This window comes from Miscanthus floridulus, chromosome 10 (genome assembly GCF_019320115.1).
Source record: "Miscanthus floridulus cultivar M001 chromosome 10, ASM1932011v1, whole genome shotgun sequence".
Taxonomy (NCBI): domain Eukaryota; kingdom Viridiplantae; phylum Streptophyta; class Magnoliopsida; order Poales; family Poaceae; genus Miscanthus; species Miscanthus floridulus.
Window position 1 is genome coordinate 17,084,161 of NC_089589.1, and position 27,509 is coordinate 17,111,669.

Sequence of the window (27,509 nt, forward strand, 5' to 3'; positions counted from 1 at the left end):
TTTAGGGTGATCTCTAATACTCATGAAAGGCACTAGAGTATGACTTATATGCTTCAAATAGAGAGGATGCCTTTTGCAGCCTAGTATCGGCTAAGGACTTTAGTGACATTCACCTCACACAAAACTATCAATTCAAGGCTTAGTCCATAATTCATTTGTGACTGCGTGAAACTATTGCTCAAGATGGATGTTCAACTTAACAGTCTCCATCGAAACACTAGTATATAAAAGAAATGTGATTCTGAGACTACTTTGTTACAAACCCTAGAGTTTGGTGGGGATTGATTGGATATATTATGGGCTTGGCCCGTATAATATTTAATAAATCAAATAAAACTCTATGGTCCGTAACATTAAGTGTTGTATGGTTTATATCGTATGAGATTTTGATTGAACGTTGACTCAAGCTTATTTGTTTGGAAATTATCCATCTTAATTGAGAAGCTGAGAAAAGGACACAAGAGTGCCACACGTGCGTGCGCGCCGCCACCGCCACCGCCAGCCGAGCCGGGCCATGGGCTGTGGGCCGTGGCCGTGGCAGGCGGGCGGCGAGCGAGCGGACGGGCGGGCGTGGCCAGGTTTTGCCACTTATTTCACATAATTACAGGAGTTTCTCTTCTTTATGGTGGAGGCGAGTTGATTGCGCCCGTTACCGTCTCTTCGTGTCTCCATCTCCTGAGTTCCTCCGCTGGCCTTCTTTCTCCCCGTCGCAGACATAAGTTAGAAGTTCTTCGTCAGTCCATCTCTCTTTTCTTTGCTTCCGAGAGACCACATCTCAGCCGCCCTTTGGCTTTTCCCGTCCCATACCTTTGCGCGCACGGAGCAACGGGAGAGCAGGTGCCTCCGGAACCCTCGTCCGCCTGCGAACCTTGCACAGGGTGTGCGGCGATTAGGTTTTTGGGGAGCCATTCCGCAACTGCTCATCCACATCGCAGACGTCTTCTTCCTGGTGATCGCTCGCGGAACAGCAAGGTGTCTTCTTCCTAGTGACCGTTCGTGGGACTGCACTACGAACACCTTTTCTGCATCGACTGTGGTCCACGACTTCGAGCAACGCACTATGTCTGGTGCGAATGGAGCCTCTGATACCCTCGGCATGGGACCCTCCGCTGGGTACACTCTTAACTTTCTGATTACTGTACTGTGTGTACTTACTGTATCGATCGGTTGTCATAATGCATGCTGTAGCATTTGTTAGTGTTATACACATACACATATATGTTGTCACGAACCTGCTGATGTTTTATTTCTGGATTTAATTGACCATGAAAATGCCTAATTTTCTAATAAAAACCCTCAACCTCGACTATAACTTTTTCATGGAACTACTAGCACTGTAGTGGTTGTATTGGTCGTGCTCTCAATGTGACGATATTTTTCTATGTGAGGCTGTGGTTGTATTGGTCGTGCTCTCAATGTGACGATATTTTTTCAATGTGAAAACGAAAGGTAGATGACCCAGCTTGGTGTGTCACCATCTTATAGCAGATAACAGTTGGCAGGCTGTGGTTGTATTAGTCGTGCTCTCAATGTGACGATATTTTTCTATGTGAAAACGAAAGGTAGATGACCTAGCTTGGTGTGTCACCATCTTATAGCAGCAGTTGGCAGGCTGTGGTTGTATTGGTCGTGCTCTCAATGTGACGATATTTTTCAATGTGAAAACGAAAGGTAAATGACCCAGCTTTGTGTGTCACCATCTTATAGCAGATAGCAGTTGGTAGGCTGTGGTTGTATTGGTCCTGCTCTTAATGTGATGATATTTTTCTACGTGAAAACGAAAGGTAGATGACTCAGCTTGGCTTATAGCAGATAGCAGTTGGCAGGCTGGTAGCGCTTCTGTCTTGCTACACAGTGTTGGCCGTCATCCACCTTCTTCCTCCGTCACCGAGTTTCCCTGTTTTTTTTTCTTATTTTTTTTCTTCTGACTGCAACAGAGATTTTTTGGTTTATTTGCCCCTGGCCCTTGCAGTGCTAGAGATGGCACAATAAAATTCCTGCATCTTCCCTAAATTTCTTACTTGGGGAAATGGAGGCTGCAGTAAGTTCCACCATGGGGGCCATGGGCCCTGTTCTCAGGAAGCTCGATCTGCTGCTAGCTTCCGAATCTCGGCTGCGGAAGACGGTGAAGGACGGAATCGGACTCCTCAAGCAAGATCTAGAGGAAGTATGCTCCGCCCTCGTGGATCTATCGATGCTGGAAACTCCCAGCCTCAGGGCCAAGTGCTGGATGGAGGAGGCGCGAGAACTGTCTTACCATATAGAAGACTTTGTCGACGACTTGATGCTGATCCGCACAGACGCCGGTGCCAAGATAAGCAGCCATAGGGTTGGTCGCGTGAAGATTGCTCTGCTTCCCGCGCCGCCGAGGCGCAGCACAAGGGTCGCCAAGATTGCCCAATTGAGGGATCTACTGTGGCAGGCTAGCGAGCGGCTCGAAAGGTACCAGCTTGACGCTTGTTGCTCGAGCCCGAAGCATATGAATATGATCACACAGCACTGCCGGGCTCCGGCGTTGAATGGAGATGCGGCCAATCTTGTGGGAATCGACGACTCCAGGACCAAACTGATTGAAATGCTTACTGGGGAAGCAGAGCAGCAGCTGAAAGTGGTATCCATTGTCGGACCTGCAGGTGTTGGCAAGACCACTCTTGCGAAAGAAATTTTCCGTGAACTTAGAGGCCAATTTGAGTTGCGGGCATTTGTACATGCTTCGCGAAAGATTGACATGAGAAGGCTTCTTGGGAGCATTCTCTCCCAAGTTCAGCCGCACCACCAACTACCCTCTGTTGCTAGTTCTGTGCAGAGCCTCATTGACATTATTCAGGAACAACTCCAATGATAAGAGGTATTTTGTCTGCCCCTTTTTTTTAACCTTTCTTAGGCGTCAAAGTTATTATAATAGCTTAGTGGACTTATTACTTGATAGTAATATAGTATTATAAGTAGGTTAACAGTTTTGCAAGAGGAAGCCTCTTGTATTGTATCTCAGATCGTACAATCCCAAATACTTGTGGTTTGACTCTACCAGAAGCATGTTGATCAATTTAAAATGGTGTTACTAACTACCTTATTTACAACTGCAACGACTATTATGTGAAATTTTACAGCGGTTACTAGTTTTACTACCTACAGTCTAAGATGCAGAACTACCTTTTCGGGAACACATACCCACACCCTACACTATGTGTAATCTAAGGTGTAGAGCTTAATTTTTTTATTCCTACTAGTCCAACTTGTGCCTCTGTAGTCTGCATGGGTTATTAGTTGTAAGATATAAGTCTTATAGATTCATGGATGAATGTGAGTTGACATAGCAAACTTGTATAGCTCTCTCTCGTTTATTCAAATTCTAACACCATACTTAGAGCATCTCCATGAGTTTCAAAAAAAAAAAAAACAATTGGTAATCAATGAGTTTTCCAAGTGGAAAAAAAAGTTAGGAGCACATTTTGTTGGGTTCCTCCAACCGTTTCCAAAAAGTCGCGCAGAAGGCAATTTTGCATCAGAAATCCCGGACTATTTTCAAATCATTCCAACCCCTTTTATACTTTCCTTCTCTCCTGTACATATGCATTGGAACCCTATTCTTACTCTTATTCTTCCCCTCATCCTTCCACCTCCATATTGGCCGATCGATACGTGCACGTATATTTCCGCACGATTGGATTGATTTTCCCAAGTGCGGAAAGATTGGGAGTTGAGATAGGGAGTTGTTGGAGAGTGTTTTTATCCAATCTTGCCAAAAAAAAAAAGATTGGGAGTAGGTTTTAGAAACTCTTGGAGATGCTCTTATATAGATACTTTATTATCTTCGTCTGGTTGTTATAGACTTTTACCTGATAAAGCGTACTTGTTATATTAATTTTTTCACAGGTACTTCATTGTAATTGATGATTTATGGGAAGAAACAGCATGGGACATTGTAAGAGGTGCTTTTCCGGAGGGCAATAATTGCAGTAGAATTGTAGCAACTACAGAAAACATGAATGTAGCTCTTAAGTGTTGCAGTTATATGGCAGATAATATTTTGAAGATGAAACCTCTTGGCATTCAAGACTCTGGATACTTATTCTTCAATCGAGTTTTTGGCTCTGAACAACAATGCCCTGATGAACTGAAAGAAGTTTCATATGGTATCATTAGAAAATGTTGTGGTCTTCCACTGTCCCTCATCCATGTAGCTGGTCTTTTAGCAAGCATAGACTACTCAGAGCTGTGGTACCATATACATGGTCGTTTATGCTCCATTCTTAATAGAAGTAATACAGTTGAAGCGATCCAGAAAAAAATACTAAACCTTAGTTACAATAGTCTTCCTTGTTGTTTGAAGACATGCCTGCTGTATTTCAATATGTACCCAGAGGGTTACATAATGTGGAAGGTTCATCTGGTGAAGCAATGGATAGCTGAAGGTTTTATTAATCCAGCAGAAGGAAAAGACAGAGAGGAAATTGCAGAGGGCTATTTTGAGGAGCTTGTCAATAGGGGAATGGTCCAACCTATGAAAATTGACTACAATGATGAGGTGTTGTCATGTACAGTACACCATATTATATTTGATCTCATTAATCATAATTCCAAGGAAGAGGAGTTTGTTGCTGCAATAGATTACTCTCAACCCATAACAGGATTTTCTACAAAGGCCCATCGACTGTCCTTCCGATTCAGTAGTGCCAAATATGCAAAGCAACCAGAAGGAATAGTAATGTCACAATTGCGATCAATTGGCTTCTTTGGATTGCTTAAGTGTATGCCTCCAATTGTGGAATTTAAGCATCTCCGAGTTCTAATCCTTGAATTTTGGGGCAGTCATGACAGACACATGAGTTTGGACCTCTCAAGGATTTGCATATCATTTCAACTGAGATATTTGAAGATTTCAGGTGATATCATGGTTGAACTACCAGCCCAGATGCAAGGGCTACATTATTTGGAAACACTAGAAATAGATGCAAGACTATCTGCAGTTCCATTGGATATTGTCCATCTTCCGGGTTTGTTGCATCTTGGTCTCCGAGCTGCAACAGAGTTACCAGATGGGATTGGCCACATCAAATCTCTAAGTACACTATTGTATTTTGACCTCAGATGTAACTCTGAAGACAATATATGGAGCCTAAGCAAGCTGACAAACCTTCAGCATCTTCATCTAACCTGTTCTGCAGCTTTATCTAGTGACCATCTGAAGAGAAAGCTGATACCCCTAGTTTTTTCTCTTGGGAAATTTTGCAATCTCAAATCTCTCACCCTGACTCCTGATGGGTTAACAACATCTATTTTCTTTGATATCTGGAGCGGTATCTCCTCTCCTCCCATGTTTCTTCAGAAACTTGAGTTGTTGCCACCAATTTGCTTGTTTTACAGACTGCCCACTCAGATTGGTGAACTGCACAAACTCTGCATTTTGAAAATAGTGGTTAAAGAACTGCAGGGAAATGATATTAGTAACATCTCTGGATTACCTTCCCTCTCAGTTTTCTCACTGTATGTGCGGACAGCTCTGACTGGAACTGTCGTCTTCAGCACCATGTCATTCCCAGCTCTCAAGTATTTCAAATTCACATGTGGTGTGATGAGTTTGGCTTTTCAGGCAGGAGCCATGCCCAATCTTCAAAGGGTCAAGCTTTGTTTCAATGCCCATAGAGGCAAGAACCATAACCGAGTGCTCGATGGCATTGAGCACCTGTTAAACCTTCAGGAGGTCGTTGGACGAATTGGGGTCCTCCCAGGTGTTGATGAATCCGACTGGAGGGTTGTCAAGTTATCGTTTGAGGATATCATTAGAAAGCATCCAAGATGTCCTAGATTTAACTCACAGCTGGTAGATTTCATAGAGGAAGAATATCCTCAATTAGATAAGTTTCATCTGAGGCTACATGGAGGTTCATCAAGTGAACATGAGATTGTAGAGAGAGCTTGCGCAGAAGATATGGACAAACACATTGATAGCAGGTATGGGTTCTTATTTGGTAATTTGTCTCTCATGGACCATCTTTACTATTACTAAGTGGAGGTTCCCAACAGAGCCTCCACGTCTCATAAGACACGCTAGAAAATAAGATAAATTTTAGAAAAATCTCAAAAAAACAAGATTGTAGTAGTTAGCAGTGGTCGTGGTTGCACGTGCGGCAGATTGGATCAGGAGTGATGGTGGTGGAGGCTGAGGAGTGTGGAGAGGAAGGAGAGGGAACTCCTTGCTGACATCTCTGCACCAATTAGCAATGCTGGCGGATCCGCCGTCAGATCAAGTGGGGACGGTGGTGGAGGCAGGCGGGGGAGCATGGAGGGGAAATGAGGTGGAATATCTCACTGGCCTTGCTATGGTGGTTCCAGGCGGCGGCTGTGGCATAATCAGTTCTGGCGGAAGGCAGAAGCGCTTTGCTTGAGGAAGCCGGTGTCGTGGTCGAGAGCGAGAGGAATTGGAGACACGTGTGGGAGGTAGACCAAGATGATAAACTGATCTTCTTTTGATCGCTGTGGGGCCAACATTTTAGATTGAGATGGAGGCCTGATGTAGCTGGACGGGTTTCAATTTAAATCTAAACAGAGAGTGCCCTCTATGTAGTCACTTATCTATATCTATACCTAATATTAAATAATGAAGGGATCCTTCCAACTGTCTTTTTTACTTCCCAAAATGCCCTTACGCCCTTCATGACTCATGACTCGTACTCATACAAGTTAGAACAACTCACGTTCAACAATAATATGGATTCCGATTCTAAGATGTATTAGGGGCTGCTGCAACACCCAGGCACATTAACAACCTACCTTGAGCCTGGCAGGAACTGAACAGTAGGTACTATTTGTGCGAATAGTGTGATGATGACCTTCCTCCCATCACATAGGCCCTAATTTGTTCGTATCCAATATTCCTGTATCTATCTATTATATTATGGGTTCAAAAATGTAAAGTAGCTCATTTATGACCAATCAGATTTCTATCTATGCTCCAGTGATGGCATTAGCTTTCCAGCCAAACTCCAATTACCAAGTTTAGGTTTTAGGGTTCATGATGATTTCATTGTAGATTTGTAGGTTACTGGATCAGAATAGGAGGACGGTAGTTGGTAGGGGGCTGTGTTAGTTTTTTTTATCTGTTTTTAGGGGTTTGCAGATCTGATAGTGCAGTGAGTCAATAAAATACTGGCAACAAGAGGTGGCCACATTACTAACTGGTGCAGATTAATCTTCAATTAAGGGTCACAAAATTTGACCACACACGTCTCAAAAAAACATTGACCACACACCTTTTTGGAAAACATAGGCATGATCCATGGTAAACATGGCCAATTTTCTTGTCATGTCTCAAAATGTCTTAAAGGACTAAGACTCTTTTTTCCAGGTTATCTAGAGAATTCGATCTTCCACCAGCTTCTGGGACTTCATATCACCATAAATCAGGTAGCTTTGTCAGAGGAGTGGCACATTAGGGAGCACATAAATATCAGTTTCAGTATATCCATTTTTTTTTTGCTCGAATCTGATTATTATTTAAAATCTGCTATAAATTTGACAGAACAGTCACATGTTCTTAGGTTGAACAACATTTACTTGTGCTGTGGTTAGTGAAGGTCTATTTTAGGGCATGTCAGATAAGGATTTCAAAAGTCACTGTTCAATCCGGCACTCCTGTTCCACTATGTGGTTCTATATCGAAGTTTTTTTTTTTTGAAATTGGTTCTATATCGAAGTTGGCCCTATGGCTTGTGACTTTTGTGTATCAAAAATTTCCTTTGATGGTATTCCAAATATAAGCGTACATAGTTGTCTTATTTTACAGAATAACTATTGTTTCCTATAATTGACAGATGAATATATTAAACATCATATGTTGGTAAGCATATTATGGGATGAAAGTGCAGAGCCAACAACTCTTGACTTATCACTTTTGGAAGACATCACAAATAATTTCTCTACCGAGCAAGAGATTGGTCAAGGTGGATTTGGGATGGTTTACAAGGTGTTTCTAGTTCTCAATTACAAGTTGATAAAAATTATGTATCAAGGCTTCGCCCAAATACTTGTCCTTATACTAACACAAGTGTCGATAAACAGGGAATCCTTGGAGATGGATTAATTGTTGCCGTGAAAAGACTATGTGGGCCGCGTGGAACTGTTGATGGAGAATTGGCTCGTGTGGTTGATTGTTTAATGACAGTTAAGCACAGCAATATAGTACGGTTTTTGGGCTACTGGGCACACACGCAACCTATAGAACAGGAGGGGGAAAACTTGCGTATAGAACAGCAAGATATATTGCTGTGCTTTGAGTATCTGCACAATGGAAGCCTCAGTAGGCACATTACTGGTATGCATATTAGTTCAGAATTATTATTGGTATTGATAATAATGAGATGTAGTTGATTTCGGTCTTACCTATTAAACAAAAGGTTTAGTTCAGCAGGATTACAGAACTCATTTCGTCTGTGAAATAAGCATAATGCGATCAAAAACTAAAATTTAAAGATCAACTATTGTTAGATGGTGTTTGTGGGTATTAGGACTTGCTTTTGCTGATGGCAAAGAAGACTTCACGTTCTAAGAATTATCTTTACTTATGCAGAAGAATCCTGTGGGTTTGAATGGCACACACGCTATCAAATAATGAAAGGAATATGTCAGGGCTTGGATTATCTTCATGCAAATCGTATTGTCCATTTGCACCTCAAACCAGAGAATATACTACTTGATGCTAACATGGTGCCAAAAATAACGGACTATGCTTATTCAAGATTGTTGGGTGAAGATAGGCGAACTGCAACTAAAGAAATTGTTACATTGCTGTAAGCTAATTATATGTTGAATAAATACTCCATTGTTTTCCTAAAGATCATCTGAGTTTATTCTCTAGATCCCTATTTATTCATTGTTAATTTTCGTGTAGGGACTATATGGCACCAGAATATCATGAAGAAGGAGCAGTCAGCTTAAAATGTGACATATACAGTTTGGGTGTTATAATCATGCAGATGGTGACAGGACACAAGGACCACCCTAACATAAAAAGTGTAAGAACAATTTTATCAAATCACTTAAGATTTATCCATGTCCAAAATCTCACTTTCATTTTCATTTTGGATGTTATCCTTCTTGAGGGCATATTTGACACTTTACAAATTTAGGGGAAACTTGGTTACTCAAAAACACTATATACGGGCATATGGTTGAACTTATTTAGGCAAGTCCTCTTTTAGGAGTTCCATATTTAGTAGTTTTACTTACTTAAGCATCTCTTTTGAGTCTCAGTCATTAATGTGGGGACTTTTGCTTAGTAGCATATTTCTAACAACATTTAACCAACCTATGAACTGATTTGGCAACAAAAGAATGATTGAAACACATATGTGGCTTGAAGTTACCATTTGTATCCTTACACACCCCCTCCCCAACACCGTCTTTAGAGGCGACAATGGAGGCGCTATTGCTGGCACCACTTATGCCCCCTCCACAGCACAGGCAATGCAGAGGCTGCCACAACGCCTAGCCAATGATGGCAAAGGTGGTGGCAGTGATCATCATCCGCGTTTCCTCTCCTCTCCTTCTCTCCCCTAACTTGCAATTGGATCAAGGCATATTGCCATTGGTTGGATCCATGTGGGTCTAAAGACAAACAATGTTTCTTCAGTGCAAAGCAGGCGGAGTCCCATGGTGTTAGGTTTGGTAGCAGCCACCGAGTTGCCGCTCGTGGTGGTGACCACTGAAACGCAATATTCATGGTTGGGGGGTGTGACGATGGATGGAACCAGGGCTCTTGGCTATGGCCTCCTCTTCCCAGCCTTCGCATCCTAGCGCTATGGGGCGCAGGGAGGTGTGTAGCATTGGTGGATGGCTATCCCTCCTCATCTTCCTTTGACACCACAGACATGACAACAGTGACTCATGACATGGTCAGATTCCTTGGTTAGTGCTTGGCGAGCCATGTTTTCACTGGCATCGCCTCATGGGCTGGTCTGGTGCTCATATAGTGTATCTTATCTTGGGTAGGTCGTAGTGGTCCATTTCCATGCTGTTTGGTCATCTAGTTGCGCTCTCTTGGTAGTGGTGGTAGCCTTGTGCTGATTAAGAGAGGTGATGGGTGGTGTATCTGTTGACATTATTACATGGGATGACATCTTCTGGCAATTCGTTCGCCTCGCCTTGCCAAGGATGGAGAGTAGATTTGGCTTGCTTGACTTGGTGGAGAAAAGGAAAAAGTTAGGTGGATATTAGTATGCACGGGGCGTGCTGTTGGATCACGAGGTTTGTTGTATAGTGATTCAGATCTTACTTGTAATAGGACTCGAGTGGTGTGCTATTAGGACTTCTAATCCTATTAGGACTTAAGTGTAGAATCCTACTAACAGTAGGACTCCTACTTGTATGTATGGGGGCTTTGAAGTGGACTTGAGTGTAGAATCCTATACAAACAAGGTATATAAACAAGGGGTGGAGGCCATAGGTATCATCGTCCAAGGTTTGGAAGAAGCAATTAGGAGCGCTCAAGAAAATTAGGCTAGATAGTTCTATTACACTAGATTCTTGTATATGGCAAGAATCAATGAACCCTAGAGGGTTAAGTAGGGTTGTGAGAGAATGACAATCATTTGTACTCTTTTGGAGTTGTGTTTATAGAATTTACCAAAATCCTAATATCTTGTTGTGATTGCTTCAACATCGTCATCTACGGTGCAAGCTTGTGTCATACCCGCAATATGTTTCAAAGATTTGCGGACTGTTATGCATAACTAGGGTATTAGATTCTAATAAGTGGTATCAAGGTAAGGTTAGATTGATTTGATTTTATGAGAAGGTTGACAGGGCTAGGAAGCATAAAATTAAGACGATGTCAAGAATGTGGAATCAAGTTGAGAAAATTTGATGACAAAAAAAATTTAGTGTGTGGTATTGTGTGGTTACAAATGTGCACACAGCGAGATCTGCTCGAATGTGCCAAAACCGGGTCGACATGCCACTGCTAGCCTGTGGCCTGTGGGACAGTCCACGTCAACTGCACGCGGCCACTATCGACCCGACACGCACAGATCCAGCAGCCCCTATGCTAGGGTAAAACCCCCGCCACGTGGATCTGACGTGCCACCATGAACTGGCCACGGCAGCCTGCTGAGCGTGCGTAGCCACCATGACCATCGGGAGATGAAGATATACCTCTGGCATAGTGCAATTTTCTTTAATGTCACCCAATCACGCTGCTGTATGATTTCGAATTATTTGTCTACTACACTGCGTACTTCTTGCTTTTACATGTATAGTATCAGTTTTATGGTATTCCCGCTGTATCAGCTGAGTATTTGGTATATTATATGAAATTCAATGCACCCCTGACGTTAATCACATCTCTGTTATACAAATTGATAGGTGCTTGAAGGCTGGAGGAGTAGGTTGGAATCTGATACATCAGGGAGACACACAGCGTTGGAAACAGCTTATAGTCAAGTAATACTATGCATTGAAATGGGGAAAAGCTGCATGCATCGTGACCCAAGTAAGAGGCCCTGTATACGCGACATCATTGATAGGCTTGCTGACATCGAAACCAGTGAAGGATCATCAGCCACAAGCAGTGTAATTACTTTATTTTTCTCCAGTGTTTTTCTTTATTTTTTTCACATCTCCCACGAATGTAATAAGGATTCTAGGATATATAGAAATATACTCCATCCGTTCTTTTTACATATCATATTAGCTTTATCCTAAATCAAATATTATTATCTTTCACCAACTGTTTTAAAAAATCCTCTCACAACATATGAATTATATATTATGGAAGTATTTGTTATAGTGAATCTAAACATAAATCTTATGACATGAATCTGTATAATTTTTTTGAAATCAGTGGTTAAATATACAAATGTTTGATTTAGGACAAAACTAATTCGACATCTAATAAAAAACGGAGGGAGTAATGACAAGTTAAGCCAGATACGAAACACTTAAACTATTTCACGTTAAAGCTAGGACACCAGCTTTTGATTGGTGCAAGTAAAGGACGGTCTAGGTTCTGAGTGGGACAATTAAATGATGAATAGCTCTTGATTGATGCAATTAAAAGGCTGAACCTAGTGAGTACTTAGATGTGTACTCGGTCCATAAAAGAATGCAATTCTCATTTTTGAGGAGTCAAACGACTTAAAGTTTCATCAAAATTCTAGAAAAATCTACTAACAATTATAATACAAAATAAGTAAATCGATTAAGAAATATATTTTCATAATAAACTTAGTTGGAGACATAAATATTAATATTATCCACTATAAACTCGGTCAAAGTTAAACTAGTTCGACTCACACGTATCTTATAGTTGTATTTTTTTTTTGGATGGAGGGAGTATTTTTTAACCCTAAAAATGCTAGAAGTCTTTATACTGGAGTATTTTTTAGATGGAGTGAGTATACTTTTTTTATTGAATACTGTACCTAAGAACAAAGTGTGGATTCTGACATATTTACTTTTGGACTGCAGACAAGCTCTGTTCCAAAGTTCAACGATTTTTCAATGCCATTTCCTCCTAAAGTATTACGACCGTCAGGTGAGGAGTCCGAAGCATCACTAATAACACCATCGCCTACATCGGAAAAGGACAGCTTAAAGCATCACCAGAAAATAAAAAAGTCATCAACTGGGGTGAGTTCCTTCCTCAATTCTAAATTATAAGATGTTTTGACTTTTTTTGATATATTGTTTTTACTACATATCTAGACATAGTATATATCTAAGTACATATATCTAGACATTATGCATATGTAAGTATATAGAAAAATTATGCATCTTGAAAAACCAAAGCGTCTTATAATTTGGAATGAAGGGAGTACGACATGAATGTGCTATTATGATTTTTGAAGTGATAAGTACCTCTTGAAGCATAGAGCTCCGCCGTGTGGAAGACAATTATTTGCAAAAGAAAACATAAATCCTAAAGTACGCTAGGCAAGATCTCATAGTGAGACGATGCACATGATTTGCCCATTCAATGTGTGCACATGATGTTCGTGCGAAATCACGTTGGATGTCATGATGAAATTCCAACTCCACGTTTCCACTCACAAGGGTTAGTGCACACAATTGAAATCACACTAAAATAGTTGGGTCCATAATCTCACGAATAGTTTTGGTTAGCTTCTCACTCTTTATTTTGGTCCACATCAAATCGTTGAATAGAACCCATTCTGTGTGATATAATGTTTTTGTTTGCAGTACAGATTTAAACGCTCATGTAAACACACACAGACTGAACACAATAAAGGCATGCATGCACACCTGACCCTAAAATAGGCTGTGCCAACATAGAACGTCGACTATTATTTAAAGAATAATTAGCCGTACCTGCTAGCATCCAGCTGAGTAGGAGGCTTGAACCTAATTAAGTGGCTAGGTTTCACCACAAGGAACTAAATTAATGGACCTATGTCGTGCCACACAATCTTACCCAATGTGTTATGTGATGCTTTGTGAATTGACCATTTCATGTGTAGTGATTATATGTGACTTAGTGGCGGGTACTAAACCATTTTGGAGAGAATGAGATCCGGCCTAGATTGTGGATGTGATGCCTGATGAATAGTGTCGTTTTCCAAAATCCTTGAGGGAGGTCAATTTTAGCAATATTGGTAACCGTTACGGTTCTTTTTTAATGAAAAGTAACCGTTATGGTTACTCCTAGTAACCTGGGGAGTGACTCTATTTCCAGACTCCCATTGCTGCTCCATTGTCTTGCTTCTCCCGTCCTCCGCTTTTTGCGCCTGACTTTGCAATGTATGTGTTTTACTTGTTGCAGAAAAAGGTAGTTATAAAGATGAGCTTGCAAAGAGACGAAGACTGGCCCAAAATCATAAACATAGCTGCTAGCAAAGAAGGTAAACGTATTGTAGAGTACCAGACTGTAGAGTGTAGATGCATACACACTCAGCGCGTAATTGGGGCGTGCCTAATCAATATTAACGTATTACGTATATTTTTCCTCTTTGTACCCTTCTTGTGTTTGGCTGCAGGGGTATCATCTGTGTTGAGAAAAGGGGACAACCTGGTGGTGTGCGGCACCTGCGACCCCGTCGACCTGCTCAGCAGTCTGCGCAAGCACTGCCTTGGCTACGTGCAATCAGTGTCGGATGGTCCTGGGAACTCAAATAAGGTGAGTAAATTGAAGTCTCCCGCTCGAGATACAAGCGGGTTTGTCTGCGAACCTGCATATAAGCTTTAATTTTACGGGTAATCCGCACCAACCCGTCAAATTAAGCTTATATAAAGATTTGTAGACAAACCCATTTACATCCCAAACTCTAGGGTAGGATATAAAGTAGGCTAAAGAAAGGAGAAAGACTCAATAACTCCCCCGTATTAATAATGTTCGTCCTTATAAAACATATTTTAAAATAAGCATAATATTTTTATAAATTACTCAACGGCTGCTATTAGGAAAGATAATGCAAAGAGACCTTCTAAGCTTGCATTCAAATTACCAAATGTGCCATTATGAAAGATAATATAAGTAACATCTCTTAATTTGTATCTGAATTATGCACCTCAACCATTGTTAAAAATAATAAAAATCTTTGCTAAGCTTGCTTCTCCCGTTCTCCGCTTTTTTGTGCCTAACTTTGTATCTAAGCTTGCTTCTCCCGTTCTCCGCATTTTTGCGCCTAACTTTGCGATGATGGTGTTTCATTACTTGTTGCAGGAAACGGTACAAATAGTTATAAAGATGGGCCTGCAGAGAGATAAAGCTTGGTCCAAAATATGGTCCAAAATAAGAGAGATAGAACCTACGACCCATGGAGGTAAATGTATTGTAGACTACAAGACTGAAGACTGTAGACTGTAGACGCATACACACTCAATATTAACGTATATTTTTCCTCTTTGTATCTTCCTGCGTTTGGCTGCAGTGTCATCCTTTTCGAGGGATGGCGACAAACTAGTGGTGTGCGGCACCTGCGACCCCGTCGACCTGCTCAGCAATCTTCGCAAGCACAACCTTGGCGACGTGCGATTAGTGTCGGTTGGTCCTGCGAACTCAGAGTCAAAGGCGGGTGAAGCGAAGGCTATTGATGCGGCAGGATAAAAAGCAGGCCGCCGGAAAAGAAGAAAAACTGGACAACCCTATGCCTGGGCTACAGCACCCGACCCCAGCCTACATATATCCCTACTCATTGAACCGCATACATAGGTCGGAATAGAATCATTTTATCAAAAAAAAAAAAGTAATCCGGAAGGCTGGTTCAATCGTTTTGCAAAACCTCAGAAATCCTCCAAAACATTGCTGGGCTGAATCTTCTCAATCCCTCTTTTTTCTGCTCTATTGGTCAGTGACAACCACTACATCAAATATCATTTCCAGGGGCGGTTACAGTTCATTTGTAGGGGCGGTTCGGCCAGCCGTCCCTACCATACCGTCTCTACAAACCATGTATTTGTAGGGGCGGTTCCCAGACCGTCCCTATAAATCGATTTGTAGAGGCGGCTGGTGTTATCAGCCGCCCCTACAAATTGATTTATAGGGGCGGCTAGTAACACCAGCCGCCTCTACAAATCGATTTGTAGGGGCGGCTACAGTACCAGCCGCCCCTACAAATCGATTTGTAGGTGCGGCTATAGTACCAACCGCTCCTACAGTGCATTTTTCCGTAAAAAAAATCAAATTACCAACACGTGCTCCCCCAAATCAGATCAGAACCTTTCGTATTTTTATACACAAAATTTCAGATCAGAACAGACAGAGCTCGTTACATTTTTAAAATACAATGACAATGTACATAGTGAATGACAAGCTGCACATTGAGTGTTGGAACCCATTGCGTTTTAGAATACAGAGAGAAGTCACTGTAAGGCTTCATCAGACATTCATCTGTGAACTTCTTTTACAATTGTGTCTTCACCAACAGAAGACGTCGGAAGCAGGTGTTTGTCTTCCAAGTCTTCTTCATCAAAGTTATCGTTGATGGTGGTGTTGGAACCATCTAAATTCACAGACAACAATATGACATGGGACTGGATAACAATAGGGCATAAACACACAAAAAAAACCCTAAGGAACACTCTATTCAAGAAGTAGTTTTTTTTCAATGAATTGCAATTAGTCATTATCCTAGGAGCACTGTTTGAACACTGGTTCAGCTCTTAACCTTCTTAATTAAAAATTGTCGCACTGTCATTCGCTACTAATAAACAGCATTGAAGTCTGCATTTTGATCTTAATAAAAAGATAGAACAAATACAGCAGGACTAGTGTTATGCCCATGCAGGCACCAAACTTTAACTCCTGACAAGGAAAACATACACAATAGATTTAAATAAGGAACGTACACACCTCCAATTGCATTATCTCACAAACAAGGCTTAGATCTGCGATTGATGGCTGGGGACTACCCAGTAAAAACTTGGCGTCACCTTTCAGCCATACGGATTCAATCCTTGCCAGGGATTGCATCAGCACTTTTTCTGCATGTTTTGTAGCATCTGGACGTGGCCTAAGGCCAAGAAAAGGTGCCAATGCAGTGTAGTATACAAAGGTTCCTGCACAGGCAATATGATAAAGGGGGTATTTTTTTGAGACACAAAACTACATTACTAGGTGGATGAAAAAAGTATGATCCAGCACAGTTTTGGAGGATCGCCTATTTCCATTGAAAGATAATTGATGTCTGACTACACTGCACAATCTCAAGTGAATACATAAAAGGTGTTGGGTTAAAACAAACCAGATGATCAGTGGAGCCTTCAACACTAAATCCAAACATAACCTATTTGTTCAGTTTGAGGAGTAGAATGGATTATTCCATCACTACGACATGCACCATAAGCTCAAGGCTGGAACACAAATAAGTACTGGTGCCATCCCGCCAAATTCACAGGATTATAAGATGGATAGGATGCAAACCAAATACCGAAATAATTCATGGTAAATGATTACTCCACAATAGCCTAGAGGTACCTTCCATGAGTAACTTTGGTTCTCACCTGCACCAAGACGCAAATTTGAGTGATGCCAATCCAAGATTGATTCAATTTTGGCTCTGGTAAACAAGTCAGCTGGATACCTGTATCATACAAAATGTCAAAAACAGTGGCTCCAAGATTACCATGGAAGATATATGACTCGCAACAATCATCAAGATAGAACACACATTATCCTGTTCAAGTAAGGCTACTTATTAATTTTCTGATATAGACCCATTCTGCATTAAGAAATCTGCTTACTTTGAGCACTTGTTATAGAAAAATTAATCAATTCAAGCAATCCAGCTCTAGCAACTAAGCAACATGATCCTGCCTTTTGAATCATGATCCAGCTTCAATATAACTACTTCAACAAATCAATCATTGCCGGAAAGTTGACTAGGTTTCTGGAAAAGTTTGGTATAGCTTCTGCCAGCCTTGCTACTTAAATGGTAAAACAAAACATCTTCATAGTGGCGAAAAAACTCAAATTCTCTGCACAAACTCATCAGCTCTGAAGTTACTGAAATAATTCAATTTTAATGAAGAGACAGATCTCCTCTTTGACATACTAATACAAAACAAAACTGAAAAAATGAGTTTATAACTTGATCAGACTACATCAAACTCATTACTTTGAATCTTACAGGGAAATATTTTATAACTTGATCAGACTACATCAAACTCAGTAAGCCTCTGAAGGGCTTGTTTATCCTTCAGAAGATCAATACTGTTATGGTCGGCAAGACGTATGAACGTCGAGCCAGGGACCATCGTGAGGGCGCCAGTACGTGAGGCGCCATAGGGCTCGCGACGTCTGTCGCGCAGCAGAGCGCGCTGCCCGCGCGGGAGTCGGGCCGGGCGACGCTGGTACCCAGGCTGCGGCCTCTGGTTGAGCAGAGGAGTCTGCAAGGACGACGCGTGACTAGGAATAGAAAGATTGAGTCGGTTATGGTTAAAATAGGAAGAGTCCAAGTTGGTTAGGAATTGTAGCTCTAGTCGGTTAGCATCCAAGGTTATTTAAGCATGTACGTGAACTCAGGAAAGGATAAGCAATATCAGATTTCTCAAATATATCTCTCTCCTAAAATCTCTCAAGCCTGCGGCAGGGAACTCACCCTCGCCGGAGAAGACGGCCGACGGCTACGAACTCCGTAGCCGAGGTCCTGCTACCCTAGGGCCTGACACCCTTGACAACCTGGTATCACGGTCACGATCCTCCTCTTCCCGCTCCGCTGATCCACCTACAGCCGCACCAGCCCTAGCCGTTGCGCCTGCGCCATCTGCACCCGCAACCTCATCTCCAGCCGCTGCGCCGCCAACCCTCATGGCGGAACCATCCAACGCCGACCTCGCCAAGCTGATCGCAGGCCTCCCCAGCACGATCACCTCCCTGCAGGATGACGTCGCGACGCTGAAGAAGGACAAGGAGAAGTCCGCCTCGTCGTCGGGTACGGGACCGGGCGGTGATGGACAGCACCACAACGACCGGCCGCCGCGATTTCAAAAGCTGGATTTTCCACGCTACGATGGCAAGACCGATCCGCTGATCTTCGTCAATCGATGCGAGTCGTACTTCCATCAGCAACGCATCATGGAGGAGGAGAAAGTCTGGATGGCTTCATATAATCTGGAGGACGTCGCCCAATTGTGGTACATCCAAGTCCAGGAGGACGAGGGCACTCCCCGGTGGAGCCGCTTCAAGGACCTCCTCCACCTGCGCTTTGGGCCGCCCCTGCGCTCAGCGCCGCTGTTCGAGCTCTCTGAGTGCAGGCGCACGGGCTCCGTTGAAGAGTACCAGAATCGCTTCTAGGCCCTTCTTCCACGCGCCGGGCCACTGGAGGAAGTCCAGCGGGTACAGCTCTTCACGGGAGGACTCCTACCGCCGTTGAGCCACGCGGTGCGGATTCATAACCCGCAGTCGCTCGCGGCCGCCATGAGCCTGGCACGCCAAGTGGAGTTGATGGAGCTCGACCGGCCGGCACCGGCCCCTGCCCGGGCTGCTCCGCGTGGCCTGCTGCCAGCACCAGCCCCACGCCCAGCCTTGCCCGCCCCTGCTGACAAGACGGCGCAACCACCAGGCCGTACAGAAGGGGCCCCAGTGAAATGACTCTCGGTGGCGGAACAGGATGAACGACGCCGCCTTGGGCTGTGTTTCAACTGCGACAAGAAGTACTTCCGGGGTCACAACCGCATCTGCCGGCGCCTCTTCTTCATCAGGGGAGTCGAGTTATCCGACGCCGGCAAGGAGGACGCCGATTCGGCACTGGAGGCCCCGGTTTTCTCCCTGCATGCGGTGGCAGGTTTACCGGGTTGCGACACGATGCAAGTCCATGACGCGGTAGGCGCCACTACTCTCGTCGCGTTGCTCGACATAGGCTCCACCCACAACTTCATCGGCGAAGATGCAGCACGCCGCTCCGGGCTGTCCGTTCGGTCTCAGCCCCGGCTCACGGCTCGGGTGGCTAACAGCGAACGGATCGCCTGCCCAGGGGTCCTCCGCGACGCCTCCATCACCATCGATGGTGTGACGTTCCACGTCGACCTTTACGTCATGCCGTTGGCGGGCTTCGACCTCGTCCTCGGGACACAGTGGCTCGCCACCTTGGGCCCCGTCGTTTGGGACGTCGCGGCACGCACCCTGCAGTTCCAGCACCAGGGGCGTTCCGTCTGCTGGTCTGGCGTCCCGGCAACCGCGCCTCCGTCCTTAGGCGCCACGACGGCGAGTCCCATGATCACCAACGACGCCACGGCCGCTGGGGAGCCCCTGCTGGACGCGCTCCTAGGGGCTTTTGGGGTAGCCTTCACCGAGCCCCAGGGCCTCCCTCCGAAGCGCGCCCACGACCACCGCATCACCCTCAAGCCGGGCGCGACACCAGTGGCGGTCCGGCCCTATCGGTACCCTGCGGCGCACAAAGACGAGTTGGAGCGTCAATGTGCGTCGATGCTGGAGCAGGGCATCGTCCGCCGCAGCGATTCAGCGTTCTCCTCACCGGTCCTCCTCGTCAAGAAGCCGGATGGATCATGGCGCTTCTGCGTCGACTACCGTGCCTTGAACGCGCTCACCGTCAAGGACGCGTTCCCGATCCCCGTCGTCGACGAGCTCCTCGACGAGCTGCACGGCGCCCACTTCTTCTCCAAACTCGACTTGCGGTCGGGGTACCATCAGGTGCGGATGCGGGCTGAAGACGTGCACATGACGGCGTTCCGCACCCATGATGGCCTGTACGAGTTTCTGGTGATGCCATTTGGGCTTTGCAACGCCCCGGCAACGTTTCAGGCATTGATGAATGACGTCCTGCGGCCGTTTCTTCGCCGTTTCATCCTTGTGTTTTTTGACGATATTTTGATATACAGTGCGACATGGGCAGACCACCTGTGGCACCTCCGCGCCGTTCTCTCTGAGCTTCGTCGCCACCAGCTCTTTCTCAACCGCAAAAAGTGTGTGTTCGGCGCGGCGTCGGTCTCCTACCTCGGCCACACCATCTCCAAGGACGGCGTCGCCATGGATCCGGCCAAGGTGCAGGCCATCCGCGACTGGCCCACTCCGCGCTCGGTGCGTGCGGTGCGTGGGTTCTTTGGCTTGGCGGGTTATTACCGCAAGTTCGTCCACAACTACGGCACTGTGGCCGCCCCGCTCACCGCCCTCCTCAAAAAGGATGGTTTCGCCTGGACCGACGCAGCGACCGCGGCGTTCGAAGCTCTCAAAGGCGCGGTCACCTCGGCTCCTATTCTCGCCATGCCAGACTTCTCCAAGCTGTTTGTCGTCGAGTGCGACGCCTCGTCCCATGGTTTTGGGGCGGTGCTGGTCCAGGCCGGACACCCAATCGCATTCTTCAGCCGAGCCATCGCTCCTCGCCACCGTACACTGGCCGCCTACGAGCGTGAGCTCATCGGCCTTGTCCATGCGGTCCGGCACTGGCGACCATACCTGTGGGGGCGCTCCTTCATCGTCAAGACGGATCATTACAGCCTCAAGTATCTGCTTGATCAGCGGTTGGCGATGATTCCGCAGCATCATTGGGTGGGCAAGCTCTTGGGCTTCGACTTTACCGTCTAATATAAGCTCGGGACGACGAACGTGGTGGCAGACGCTCTCTCCCGCCGCGACACTCTGGAAGAGAGCGCTATTCTGGCTCTCTCAGCGCCCCGGTTCGACTTCGTCGACCGTCTTCGCCATGCCCAGCTCGCGGAACCGGCCATCGTCGCCATCCGGGATGACGTGCTGGCAGGCATCCGCACAGCCCCTTGGGCTATCGTCGACGGCATGCTGCAGTACGCGGGACGCTTGTACATTCCACCGGCCTCCCCGTTGCTACATGAGATCTTGGAGGCCGTCCATGCTGAGGGCCATGAGGGAGTACAGCGCACGCTGCATCGACTACGCCAGGATTTCCATTTTCCTAATATGAAACAAGTTGTGCAGGAGTTTGTCAGGAGGTGCGCCACTTGTCAGTGCTATAAGTCTGAGCATTTGCATCCGGCGGGGCTGCTGCTTCCTCTGCCTGTGCCGTAGGGCGTCTGGACGGATGTGTCGCTTGATTTCATTGAAGCACTTCCTCGAGTTCGTGGCAAGTCGGTCATCCTGACCGTGGTGGATCGATTCAGCAAGTACGGCCATTTCATCGCACTGTCCCACCCCTACTCGGCTGAGTCCGTGGCACAGGCCTTCTTCGCCGACATCGTTCGTCTACATGGAGTGCCGCAGTCTTTGGTGTCTGACCGCGACCCAGTCTTCACTTCCAAGTTCTGGCGCGAGCTGATGCGGTTGATGGGCACCAAGCTGCACATGACATCGGCGTTCCACCCACAGTCCGACGGGCAGTCCGAAGCGCCCAACCGCGTCATCACCATGTACCTGCGCTGCCTCACGGGCGATCGGCCGCGCCAATGGCTTCAGTGGCTTCCATGGGCGGAGTACGTCTTCAACACCGCCTACCAAAGCTCTCTCCAGGACACACCGTTCCGGGTTGTGTACGGGCGTGACCCTCCGTCGATCCGGTCCTATGAGCCGGGGGACACCAGGGTGGTGGCTGTTGCCCGCACCATCACTGACCGTGATGAGTTCTTGGCGGATGTGTGTCATCGCCTCGAACAGGCGCAGCAGGTCCAGAAGCACCACTACGACCGGACGCACCGCGACGTCACATACGCGGTGGGCGATTGGGTCCTTCTTCGCCTCAGACACCGACCGGTAGCCTCCCTGCCCGACTCTAGCACCGGCAAGCTGAAGCCCAGATACTACGGACCGTATTGCATCACCGAGATCATCAACAACGTCGCCGTCCGCCTTGACTTGCCGGCCGGCGCTCGCATTCACGATGTGTTCCATGTCGGTGTCCTCAAGAAGTTTCACGGACCTCTTCCAACGGCTCCTCCACCACTACCAGTCCTCCACCATGGTGCCGTGATCCCAGAGCCTACGCGTGCTGTCCGGACCCGCTTGGACCGTGGTGTACGCCAAGTCTTGATCCAGTGGAAAGGCGAGACGGCTGCCTCCACGACTTGGGAAGATGTTGATGCGTTCCTCGCCAAGTTTCCAACATTCCAGCTCGAGTTTCCAACATTCCACGTCATCGTCGCGAATGGCGACCACGTCGACTGCCAGGGCCTCGCGCGCGGCGTTCAGCTGCGGATCGGCACCGAGCGGTTCACGGTGGACTGTTTCTCCATTCCCTTGGCGCCGTACGACATGGTCCTCGGCCTCACATGGTTGAGATCGTTGGGGCCCATCCTCTGGGACTTCGCCACACTGCGCATGGCGCTCTCCATCCGTGGTCGCCGGGTGGTGTGGACCGGCGTCGGCGCGCCGGCCGCGGCGTCCCCGACGGCCCTGTTCACCACAGACCTCTGCATCGACAAGGGCTCCGAGCGCGCCCTCCTCGACCTGCTGCTAGACGCCTACCAGGACGTGTTCGCCGAACCCGAGGGGCTTCCACCGGCCTGGGCGTGCGACCACCACATCCATCTGAAGCCCAACACCGAGCCAGTGGCGGTCCGGCCATACCGCTACCCCCAACTCCAAAAAGACGAGCTCGAGCGGCAATGCGAGGCGATGCTCCGGCAAGGGACCATCCGGGCCAGCACCTCACCCTTCTCCGCGCCCGTGCTGTTGGTGAAGAAGTAGGACGGCTCGTGGCATTTCTGTGTCGATTACCGGGCCCTCAATGCGGTCACGGTGAAAGACAGGTTTCCAATCCCGGTCGTTGAGGAGCTACTCGATGAACTACACGGCGCCAAGTTCTTTACTAAGCTGGATTTGCACTCTGGCTATCATCAGGTGCGGGTTGCTGCTGCAGATGTCCACAAGACGGCGTTCCGGACACACCACGGACACTTTGAGTTCCTGGTGATGCCTTTCGGCTTGTCCAATGCACCGTCCACGTTCCAGGCGTTGATGAACTACGTCCTCAAGCCGTTTCTCCGCCGCTGTGTCCTCGTCTTCTTCGACGACATCCTGATCTATAGCTCCTCATGGACGGAGCATCTCCGACACCTGCGCGCGGTCCTCGATGTTCTCCGCGCGCACCGGCTCCACCTCAAACGGTCCAAGTGCGCGTTCGCCACCTCGGCGGTCCACTACCTCGGCCATGTCATCACTGGGGAGGGGTGGCTATGGACACGGCCAAGGTGGCAGCTGTGCAGTCCTGGCCGCGCCCTCGCGCCGCGCGCGGCCTACGTGGTTTCCTCGGGCTGGCCGGGTATTACCGGCGGTTCATCAAGGACTATGGGATCATCGCCGCGCCACTGACGCAGCTGCTTCGCAAGGACGCGTTCCAGTGGTCCGACGCGGCTGACACCGCTTTCTCCACCCTCAAAGCTGCCCTCACCGCCGCACCAGTCCTGCACCTGCCGGATTTCGCCGCCACATTCGTCGTGGACTGCGACGCCTCCGGATCGGGCTTCGGCGCCGTGCTGCATCAAGATGGCGCGCCCATAGCCTTCTTCAGCCGGCCGTTCGCCGCACGCCACCTCAAAGTGGCGGCGTATGAGCGCGAGTTGATCGGGCTTGTTCAGGCGGTGCGCCATTGGAGGCCCTACCTTTGGGGGCGGGCGTTCGTCGTAAGGACGGACCACTACGCCCTCAAGTTCATGCTGGACCAGCGCCTATCTACAATTCCGCAACACCAATGGATTAGCAAGTTGTTTGGATATGATTTCAGGGTGGAGTTTCGGCCCGGCCGCTCCAACGTCGTCGCGGACGCTCTCTCCAGGCGGGACGGCGAGGCTCCGCTGTTGTCCGTCCTTTCCAGGGCGCACACGGCCTATTTTTCAGCCGTCTCGGTGCCTACCTTCCGACTCTTCGACGATTTGCGACGAGAGGTGGACACCGACCCCGCCCTACGCGCGCGTCGTGACGCCGTGGCCGCCGGCGACCACGGTGACTCCTGGTGCGTCCGCGAAGGGCTGCTGCTGCACAAGGGGCGCGTCTTCGTGCCCAGCTCATCGCCGATCCTCGACGACGTCCTCCAGCTAGCCCACACGGGGGGCCACAAGGGCATCCAGAAGACGCTACTCCGCCTCCGCACGGAGTTCTTCGTGGAGCATGACCGCCGCGTCGTTGGCGACTTCGTGCGGTCCTGCGCGGTGTGCCAGCGGAACAAGACGGAGACGCTACACCCGGCCGGGTTACTGCAGCCCCTGCCGGTGCCATCGCGTGTATGGGCGGACATCTCCCTCGACTTCATAGAAGCCCTGCCCAAGGTCCATGGCAAGAGCGTTCTGCTCACGGTGGTGGACAGGTGCACGTATCCACGATGTCTTCCATGTCGGCGTCCTGAAGCCATTCAGGGGTACACCGCCCTCCAGTGCACCGGCCCTGCCTCCTCTTCGCCACGGTCGACCGCTGCAGAGGCCACAACGCGTTCTCCGCTCAAAACTTCGCCGCGGCGTGTGGCACGTCCTCGTCGAATGGGCGGGCATGCCGGTGTCAGAAGCAACTTGGGAGCTGGTACCAGCGTTTCGCGAAGCCCATCCCTCCTTCCAGCTCGAGGACGAGCTGTTTCCCGAGGGGGGGAGAGATGTTATGGTCGGCAAGACGTATGAACGTCAAGCCAGGGACCATCGTGCCTGAGCACGGGCACCATCGGCCAGGGGCCAAGGGTCTATCAGTTTGTTTAGATTTAATTTGGTTACAAGTTTCCTTAATTCTAGCGTCCGGTTGTTGGGTCAGATTGTATAAGAGTCAAACGTTGCAACTTAATAAGATTAGCCTGGGATTGTGTCACCTTGACACCCTTGGGCGCCTGGCACCCTAACCCTATCTCTCTCTATTCCCCTCGCTTCCTCCAGCGCAGCCACGGCGTCTCGCCGCCGCCAGCGCCAGAGTCAGCCCCTCCACTCTCCTCCGTACGCATTGCGTAGCAAGACCAGGCGCCATACCAAATACCTTCATCTTTCTTGAAGTTGCTAGCAAGCCAATCTACTATTCTCTGCACAAGTCAAGGATAATATAATCAATATACTTGAGAGCTATCTCCCTTAAAATTGCATAATGTATGAAGTTAGTTAGATACTCAGATCGATTTTGACATTCCATAAGATCAATGTTTCAAAAGAAATGCTAGGCACTAGGCAGGAGGTCAAAACCTGCCTAGCAAAGGCCAGAGTAATGGTATGCAAAATAGATAAAACAAGAAGCAACTCCGCACGTTGTTGGCTTTCACCACTGTCTCATCATATGCTTCACGGTGATAATTAGGGTGGATTTCATTGTTGGACCGCAAGCCGAGTCAGTGGTGAGGTCAGTTTTGACTACCGGCACGAAAGGGGCCACGCACATCATGGTATTTGACCAGCAATGAAAAACATTTTCAACACAGCATCACAGTTGGTTGTTCTATTGATGGCAGTTAACATTATTTTACCACGAAATCTCTTGATGGGCCAGTGGTGAAAAGAAAGCTAGCTGCAGCAAAATGAGATAAGTAAAGCCCTACAGAAAGCTAATAATAACTAGGACTACATAATACAACATGTCAGTCTCTATCCCAAAGGCAATTTGGTTAAGTTGCCTTAGGCTGTTAAACATACAAATTGACAACATTTTAAATGGTTTCAGGGCACTCAGATCCACCAAATGTATAGGCAAAATCAACAACAATTACGCTGCATAACTTCTAGATCCAATGGATCGTGGAAAATAATGTGCAATTCTCCATCCAAAATTTAATCAAATTTCTCCATCCAAAATTCTAGATAAAAAGCAATCGCATCCTCAATCAGACACCATTTTACCAGATATACGGATCAGACCTAGCAAACGCGGATCTGGGAAGCCACCATTGCATACAGCCAGATCCCTACAGATCTACCGATTTGAAATGTCATTTCCTCCCCCGATTCAGTCGCACCAAATCCAGCACACATCAGCGGCGAAACTCACATACCGATTACACAACTTCCTCAGCAGTGGGAGTGGGAGAACGGAAGAGGAATTGGACGGATCGTTACCTGAATGCCATGCTAGAGGCAGTAGAGCTCCCAGCACGCGTTTCCGACCTAGATACCGGCCTGGCCGATGTGGATCGAGATGCACTCCCTCATGGTGTCGTCGGAAGGGTGGAGCAGCGGCGGCTGTGGGAAATGAGAGAAGGGGGGGAGCTTTGAGTCGCGGAGAGAGGCGAGTACGAAGACGCCTCTATGCGGTGCTCGGCTAGGGTTCCGGCTCCTCCCACTCGGCTTGCTTTATAGAACAGGATGACAGCCTGGGCCACGATGGAGTGCTGGCTTCTCCCACTCTGCCAGATCCGGGACCCTCCCGTCTCTTCCCCGCTCCCGCCCTCGCTCTCTCTCTCCGCCGGCGGAAGATGGTTGACCTCGCTCGGCTGCTGTGGAAGCGGAGGTGGAGGAAGCGGTCCACGGCGAGGACGGGAGGAGGCGGGTCAGGGAGGAGGCTAGCGACTCGGGCAAAGGGGGGAGGAGCCGAGAAAGGAAATGGTGCGATGGGGGGAGGGGAGCGCCGCCGCCGCCCTGTCCGCGTCAAGGGAGAGAGGGAGCGAAGAGGAGAGAGACTGAGAGAGAGGGGGGGGGGGGGGGATGGCCGCTATATATACAACGATCATTTGTAGGGGCGGTTGGTTATTTAGCCGCCCCTACAAATAGACATAGCACGCATTTGTAGGGGCGGCTCGTATTACCAGCCGCCCCTACTGTGCTATTTGTAGGGGCGGTTGCTGTGCTGGAGATCCAGCACGTCACTATAAGGATGGCTCCAATGTCAGCCGTCCCTAAAGAAAAAAAGCCCCGTTGCTAAAAATTGTTTTTCATGTAGCGAACTTTCGACCTGAGCCGACTTCAGTTCATTCCCCAGCGCCGGCCTATCAATCCACCGGTACCGGGGTACGTATGTATGAGCGTGTGATTTGATCAATACGTACATGAATCACTTGCTGAGCCAGCTGCAACATCTTACTCTCGGCGGAACATGTGCCAATCGTAGAAATGGCAGGAGGATTTCTGCATAGACGACTATTGTTATTGGGCTTGGGAAGTTCCGTGCCGAGCCTCTCAACAAAAGGCGTTGGCACCTGGAATCGTCGACCGCACCTCTCCGACCACGCCTCAGCCGACAT

The 27,509-nt window shown here is 47.6% G+C and overlaps 1 protein-coding gene and 1 pseudogene across 2 annotated transcripts; one reads left to right on the plus strand and one right to left on the minus strand.

The window, feature by feature from the left end:
- The first annotated feature begins 1,840 nt into the window (after positions 1-1,840).
- LOC136486307 (disease resistance protein RGA5-like) lies at positions 1,841-15,325 on the plus strand (annotated as a pseudogene).
- Positions 15,326-15,661: 336 nt separating this feature from the next.
- Positions 15,662-26,947, minus strand: LOC136486306 (glutathione S-transferase T1-like). 2 transcript variants are annotated; one of them, XM_066483179.1, is made up of 4 exons: positions 26,389-26,947; positions 16,957-17,036; positions 16,307-16,512; positions 15,662-15,956 (listed from the first exon to the last, which is right to left on the minus strand). In XM_066483179.1, exons 1-4 carry the CDS (start codon positions 26,397-26,399, stop codon positions 15,858-15,860), a joined length of 396 nt encoding a protein of 131 aa, XP_066339276.1. In that variant the 5' UTR covers positions 26,400-26,947; the 3' UTR covers positions 15,662-15,857. The 2 variants fall into 2 exon arrangements, 1 of the variants encoding a protein (XP_066339276.1); XR_010766766.1 differs by lacking the exon at positions 15,662-15,956 and adding an exon at positions 25,325-25,367 and having other exon boundaries at positions 15,963-16,512.
- Positions 26,948-27,509: the final 562 nt, after the last annotated feature.